The sequence below is a fragment of the Mustela nigripes genome, chromosome X, assembly GCF_022355385.1.
Source record: "Mustela nigripes isolate SB6536 chromosome X, MUSNIG.SB6536, whole genome shotgun sequence".
NCBI classification, from domain to species: domain Eukaryota; kingdom Metazoa; phylum Chordata; class Mammalia; order Carnivora; family Mustelidae; genus Mustela; species Mustela nigripes.
In genome coordinates this window covers 7,789,604-7,797,350 of record NC_081575.1, presented here as the reverse complement: position 1 = coordinate 7,797,350, position 7,747 = coordinate 7,789,604, and the positions used below count along the sequence as shown (strand labels likewise).

The 7,747-nt window shown below is 44.2% G+C and overlaps 1 protein-coding gene across 5 annotated transcripts in view; it reads left to right on the top strand.

Annotated features, from left to right (window-relative positions):
• The window catches only part of SLITRK2 (SLIT and NTRK like family member 2), an 8,704-nt gene extending 3,922 nt beyond the window's left edge, over positions 1-4,782 (top strand). For 2 of the 5 annotated variants that reach the window (XM_059385318.1, XM_059385319.1), the window contains 2 exons: positions 31-206; positions 454-4,782. In XM_059385318.1, the coding sequence (XP_059241301.1) occupies positions 497-3,034 (2,538 nt within the window). In that variant the 5' untranslated portion in view covers positions 31-206; positions 454-496 and the 3' untranslated portion in view covers positions 3,035-4,782. The remainder of the gene's footprint in view (positions 1-30; positions 207-453) is intronic. The other 3 variants (XM_059385320.1, XM_059385321.1, XM_059385317.1) reach the window with 3 other exon arrangements.
• The last annotated feature ends 2,965 nt before the right edge of the window (positions 4,783-7,747 follow it).

The following is a 7,747-nucleotide window of genomic DNA, read 5'->3' as shown; positions in this document are numbered from 1 at the left end:
CCCCGATTTTCCCCCCCCCTTTTTTCGCAGTTAAAAAAAAAAAAAAAAAAAAAAAAAAGTAAAGCGATTTCTGCTGCGAGCTAAGACGGGCGAGCCGCCCGAGATCTCTTCAAGATGCCCCAGGGGAGGAGGTGATGGGCCGGATTTAGTAGGACAACTCGATTACTAATGACTCCGCGGCTGGCTGCGCCCCGCCGGGAAATCAGGTGCAAGCATGTGTGCTCCGGGACGCGTGGGTGGGTGGGTGGGCTGGCGGGGGCCGGGCGGGAGGGGGAGGGCGAGGCGAGAAGAAACCGCGTTGAGGAACGAACGCAGTGATTTCATTCTGCCGTGTTGCCCGCTCCCCGCTTTCTCCCTGCCTCCCACTCCGCCCCCTTGCTTTGCCATTTTAATCGGGCTTCCTCGTTTCTCTCTCCCCCCGCGTCCTGCTCTCTCCGGGCACCCTTCCCCAAGGTTTGCCTGTAGGTACCTGAACTGACACCGACGGTGCCTAAAGATGCTGAGCGGCGTTTGGTTCCTCAGTGTGTTAACCGTGGCCGGGATCTTACAGACGGAGAGCCGCAAAACTGCCAAAGACATTTGCAAGATCCGCTGCCTGTGCGAAGAGAAGGAAAACGTCCTGAATATTAACTGCGAAAACAAAGGATTTACAACCGTCAGCCTGCTCCAGCCCCCCCAGTATCGAATCTACCAGCTTTTCCTCAATGGAAACCTCCTGACGAGACTGTACCCTAACGAGTTCGTCAATTACTCCAACGCCGTGACTCTCCACCTGGGCAACAACGGGCTGCAGGAGATCCGAACCGGGGCGTTCAGCGGCCTGAAAACCCTCAAGAGACTGCACCTCAACAACAACAAGCTCGAGGTGCTGAGGGAAGATACCTTCCTGGGCCTGGAGAACCTCGAGTACCTCCAGGCCGACTACAATTACATCAGTGCCATCGAGGCAGGGGCCTTCAGCAAACTCAATAAGCTCAAGGTGCTCATCCTGAATGACAACCTTCTGCTGTCCCTGCCCAGCAATGTGTTCCGCTTCGTCCTGCTGACCCACTTAGACCTGAGAGGGAACAGGCTGAAGGTGATGCCTTTCGCCGGCGTCCTTGAGCACATCGGCGGGATCATGGAGATCCAGCTGGAGGAGAACCCGTGGAACTGCACTTGTGACTTGCTTCCTCTCAAGGCTTGGCTGGACACCATAACCGTGTTCGTCGGGGAGATCGTCTGTGAGACTCCCTTCCGGCTGCACGGGAAAGACGTGACCCAGCTGACCAGGCAAGATCTCTGTCCCAGAAAAAGCACCGGCGACTCCGGCCAGAGGGGCGGCCATGCCGACTCGCACGTCCAAAGGCTGTCGCCCACCATGAATCCCGCTCTCAACCCAACCAGGGCGCCCAAAGCCAGCCGACCCCCCAAAATGCGAAATCGCCCGACTCCCCGGGTCACCGTGTCAAAGGACAGGCAGAGCTTCGGACCCATCATGGTGTACCAGACCAAGTCCCCCGTGCCTCTCACCTGCCCCAGCAGCTGTGTCTGTACCTCTCAGAGCTCGGACAACGGTCTCAACGTAAATTGCCAAGAAAGGAAGTTCACGAACATCTCCGACCTGCAGCCCAAACCTACCAGTCCAAAGAAGCTCTACCTGACAGGGAACTACCTTCAAACTGTCTACAAGAACGACCTCCTAGAATACAGTTCTTTGGACTTGTTGCATTTAGGGAACAACAGGATCGCGGTCATCCAGGAAGGTGCCTTCACAAACCTGACCAGTTTACGCAGACTTTACCTGAATGGCAACTACCTGGAAGTGCTGTACCCTTCGATGTTTGACGGACTGCACAGCTTGCAGTATCTCTATTTAGAGTACAACGTCATCAAGGAGATTAAGCCACTGACCTTTGATGCTTTGATTAACCTCCAGCTGCTGTTTCTGAATAACAACCTGCTGCGCTCCCTACCCAACAACATATTTGGGGGAACGGCCCTCACCAGGCTGAATCTGAGAAACAACCATTTTTCTCACCTGCCTGTGAAAGGGGTTCTGGATCAGCTTCCGGCCTTTATCCAGATAGATCTGCAAGAGAACCCATGGGACTGCACCTGTGACATCATGGGGCTAAAGGACTGGACGGAACATGCCAATTCCCCCGTCATCATCAACGAGGTGACCTGCGAATCTCCCGCAAAGCACGCGGGGGAGATCCTGAAGTTTCTGGGGAGGGACGCTATCTGTCCCGACAGCCCCAACTTGTCAGACGGAACCGTTTTATCCATGAATCACAACACAGACACTCCTCGGTCGCTTAGTGTGTCTCCCAGTTCCTACCCAGAGCTCCACACTGAAGTGCCACTTTCTGTCCTGATTTTAGGGTTGCTTGTTGTCTTTATCCTATCTGTCTGTTTTGGGGCCGGCTTATTCGTCTTTGTCCTGAAACGCAGAAAGGGGGTGCCGAGTGTGCCGAGGAGTTCCAACAACCTAGACGTCAGCTCCTTCCAGCTGCAGTATGGGTCTTACAATACCGAGGCTCAGGACAAAACAGACGGCCACGTCTACAACTACATCCCCCCGCCCGTGGGGCAGATGTGCCAGAACCCCATCTACATGCAGAAGGAAGGAGACCCGGTAGCCTATTACCGAAACCTGCAAGACTTCAGCTATGGCAACCTGGAGGAGAAGAAAGAAGAGCCCGCCCCGCTGGCGTACACGATAAGTGCCACCGAGTTGCTCGAGAAGCAGGCCACGCCGAGGGAGCCCGAGCTGCTGTATCAGAACATCGCTGAGCGAGTCAAGGAACTTCCCAGTGCAGGACTGGTCCACTATAACTTTTGTACCTTACCGAAAAGGCAGTTCGCCCCTTCGTATGAATCTCGACGCCAAAACCAGGACAGAATCAATAAAACCGTTTTATACGGAACTCCCAGGAAATGCTTTGTGGGGCAGTCAAAGCCCGACCACCCTTTACTGCGAGCTAAGCCGCAATCAGAGCCAGACTACCTCGAAGTTCTGGAGAAACAAACTGCAATCAGTCAGCTGTGAACGGAAACCATTTACAACCCTCCCGCTTCCAAGGACGCTGCTCCAGACTGTTGGAGACACCGCGTTTGCTTTTGTGCGTGTTTGCGTCCTCTCTCTCTCTCTCTCTCTCTCTCTCTCTCTCAATCTCAATCTCTCGGCATCAGCGGGGGACTTTGAAAATGTCTGGGGGATGGGGTGAAGCAGTGATACCGCTTTTCCGAGTTTTCCTTTAAATTATTTCTCTCTGGCTCCCCCCACCCTCCCTTCTCTCCTTAGGAATCATCAGTGAACATGAATGTTTCTACAGTGCATTGTTTTCATATATGTTGTTTATGGTTTTGTTTCTTTTTTCTTCTTTTATTTTTCCAGTGTGGGAATGGGAAGAGGAGATTATAATGAATGAAGAAAGAGTAAGCAGACTTTTCACATAAAAATGGATATTCAGTGTATTTTGTAGAAGATCTCCAAAGATCTTTTGAGACTATAAATTCTTTTGTAAATAATGATATATGGTATTTCCGTCTTCAGTTACCAAGTATAGCCACTAGGCATCACTTCTTTGTGTTAAAGTGCCTTTGCACTTTAAGTACATTACTTAAATGTTGCTTTTAGCTTTGATAAATTGAACATATTTTAATGTGTTGTATTTTTGAAATTAAAAACACTGTAAAATAGATCAAAATGTCAGCTCTATTAAGTCAACGTACAGTTTGCTTGAGTTATAGAAACCAGCCTGTCATCAAATGATTCTAGTTGTAGGACTTTAGAGATTTAACTGTAAAATATTTCCTTTCCTCTGGGTTTGTTCTAAGTGATTTTATTTAAGTCAACTAAGGGGATTTAACAGTGGACTAGAGGTAAGAAACTGCCTCAGTCGGGATTAGTAATTCATTAATAAAATATATTTAACCCAATCTCAGAGTGAATTGAACAATTAATGCCCTTCCGTAAATCATTTTACACTAACGTGGTCAGTGTTTTAGATTATTTTCCTAATTAAGAGTGCATTACATAACGTGTAATATATTTTTTCTGCATTAAATTAGATATTTTTGTATATTTCAATGACAGAGTGTGTATTTCTAACTTTTTAATTGAAATTAGTATTTTTTCTGCCTACTGAAACATTTTCTATAAACACACACCAGTAGAGGCCGCCACACACCTCATTTAATAAAAACATATGAGCCATTAAATACCTTGAAGGAACCCTTCAAAGGTGAGATTCAAACATCCCAACTAACTTGTTTGCAAATTCAAGGCAGCAGAAACAAATGTGTGCATCGCTTTCTATTTCTTTTAGGCTTAAAGATTAGGCTCCGAATCCTCAATTTGCACATTTTCTGGGAAAGCGGTGTTTTCCTCTTACATTTATGGGAGCACTAGTGGGGTGCTATCTGATCATGTAACATTTGCATCTTCAAATCAATTAAAAAGTACCTAAACCAAGAAAGGAAACATCTTTTCTCTTCTGCCTTCTTTAGGCATGTGGTTAATTGAATTTTTCCTGGTCAGCTCCAGCAAGCCTTTCATTTTGGTCTTAGCGTTAGAATGATTTTAACTAACCAAGTCTATGTAACGTTTATATGAAGCCTTATTAGCCTGTAAAGAATTTTTAGATGCAAACATTATTGTGCGATTGAAACAAACGGCCCTTCTTTACAACAAAAAATAGTTTTGTTTTGTCTATTGTAAATCCTTATGCAACTGGGACGGTGACCTGCATGTAAAGTAGCCCCGCTTTTCAATTCCTTATTAAAGCAATTGATGGCGTCTGAAAGAAGCACACTGTTTCCTTTTCATAAATAGGTTACTGCACATAATAATCCTTTATTATCATGTGGAGATTGAAGTGGATCCTGATAACTCACTTTTAGAGCTTTAAAATGACTAATAGTATATTGTCTGTCACCATAAACAATTCATGTGATAGGCTTTCAATTAGAAATTACTTAAGTCCAAATGATTTGGATTAAGAATTACTGGTACAATATCTTTTTTTTTTAACAATAGAAGTCAATTATGTCAATTATGTATATTTAAACGTAAAGGGCATTCGGGGGAAAAATGCCTTTAACAACCTAAAATCTCTGAAGAGCGAAAGGGACAATCTAACATGTTCCCTCTTTGATTAGAGATCATAATTCCTCTCCAAATCCATTAGATTGAGGTAAAAAATGGTGGCACGAAATGATCTACAAGAAAGTTAATGTACTGAGATTTTACATTGCATACAAGAAGAGAGAGAGTGTTCTGGTAACTGAACTTGGAGACAGCTCCCGGAAAAACCATCTCCTCCTTGAGTGAAGTATCTATATACATGTGTGTGTGTCTATATACACATATATGTACATATACACACATGTATGCACACACATATACATACACATATGTGTACATATACATACATATATGTACATATATACACATATATGTACACACACACGCACACACACACATATATACCTGTAAGAGTTTCAAAGATCCTCTTGGGGCTGCTCTTATTTGGTGCAATGATAAACACAGAATACCGAGGTAGGTATTTTGGGAAGTGATTATAAAGGCAAATTAGGATACATATCCTGTGAATACAGTTTTTAGGTTCCAACTACACATCCAGCTAGAACTACTGAGGTAGTGACCCCACTTCAGCGTTTGCTCTTATTCGCCTGAAAGGAAAGTCATTCCATTATCCATAGAAAAACCCATTCATTGATCTTAAATAGAGACAGCTTAATATTTACGTAGTTACATGATCCTAAAGAGACATTCCAGAAGAAGGCAGATTCATAAACTCTCTCACTTCGTTAATTCTGGTATAAATCCAGATTCTCATGCTCCTTAGATTTTTACTTTATTTGTATTAGGTTTTAAGTTGAACTGTTCGAATGCGGTTCAGACTATTTCTTTTAAAGGCATCATACACCGTAGACTCTGAAGCTTTATTTCCTAACACAATCACGAACGCTTTTACGTTTATTAACTTATGAGCATGCCCACTGACTATATTGGTTTGCTTTATCCACTCAAGTGCTATTTTATTTTCGGATTTTGTTTTTGTCTCCTACAGCTGGATTTTGCTATTTCACTTATAGTTCCTATGCAACCTGTAATGGGTATGAGCATCGGCACAGCGAAATGGTTGCAGCCAACGGAGTGTGATCTCCCCCGGCCCTGCCTGGAACAGATCTATGTGTCTGGCCCTCCAAAATGGCAAATGGTAATTTCCTTCGATTCTAGCTCTTAATGAATTGCCTTCACTGTTTCTGAATATACCTGTGGCTAAGTTTGTATTGCAACACTCAAAAGTACTATTTCTGGGTCTGGACACCATGGCCAACAGCTTGATTTGGTTTTGGACTTTGGTCAATCTGTGTGCTTTTTTAGTTCCCTCTAGCAGTTGGTGAGTAAGGAAACGCTCTTCAATTTTCTCTGCTTTGCCCTCTGACCTCTAAGGTGATTTAATTTTTCTAAATCTGTCTATGTCATCAAGGGCTCCATATTTTAGTGGATTCTACCAAAAACAAAACAAAAAATGTATAGGGAACAACAGAGGTTCTGTGATTTTTTTCAGATTCTGGAAATTCATTTTGATTGTACATATTCCAGAAACATATTGGATTGGATGCTAGAGTGAAGAAAGCTTTCCAGACGTTTCTCCCAATCCAATGATTTCTTCATTCCTTCATTCATTCAATAAATATTTATTGAGAGCTTGCTTCCTAGGTGCCAGGCTCTATGATGTGTGCTGAGGGGGGACAGAAATAGAGTAGACAGGATCTCTGCCCCCCCCAACACCCTCCCTCCAGGGAGCTTACAGCTAATAAAAGAGAATCTTATTTGAATGAAAATCACCCTGGGTCAACAATGGGAAAAGTAATGAAATGCAGGAAGTTGCATTTTTAAAGGTGATTCTGTGCAATGAAGTATAAGAATGAGACATCATAAATAGACTAGCTACAGTTGTAACCACCATTAACATCTCTTTAAAATTACACAGCTAAAAAGGGGGAAAATCCACAAAAATAAGACAAACTTCTGCAGGATAGGGCCCAACATTGTGGCCTCTGGATAGCTATGTACTTGGGCTATCTAAAGATCTATGCTATAAAGTTGAGTCCCAAAACTGTTTTAGAGGCAGTATTTGCTCCATATTTCAGTAGCTCAAAAGGTAACACTTCGGCTTAAGTGTCCTTTTCCAGTACAGTGATATGACACTTACCTAGATCCTGAGAGAGAAAATTCAGTACTGTATATAGGCGTTACTTTGCTTCTCACGATGGTTGTGCAAAAAGTCACGTGTAAACTGAAGTTCTGTGAATCAAATTGTATTTTCAGTGCATCAGGGGAACTGCCACTTAGACAAAACTTGTGAATACTTTCATAAAGCAGAAGACCATCTTAGAATACAAGTCATCCCTCTACTTTATTGGTTTTGTATGTTTGGATTTTCAATCTGGACCTTGCTTAAAGCAGAGCCCACCTGCAGAATAAGAGTGTGTTCCGCCAGTGCTGCTTGTGCTGCGGGTCTCTTGGTTGCTAAGGGCTTGTACCTGAAACTCTGGGGCTGTTTTGTGTGAATTGAGCTATCGGGCGATTCCATGATGGCACAGTAGCATTCCTGTACAGTTAGAGCAGCCAACCTGTTTCAACCCGTTTCAACCCAATTGAACACAGGACTCTCGCCAGCAGAATCGCCTCTCTCAGATGTGGCCGTGTTTTCGTAGAGGGTAG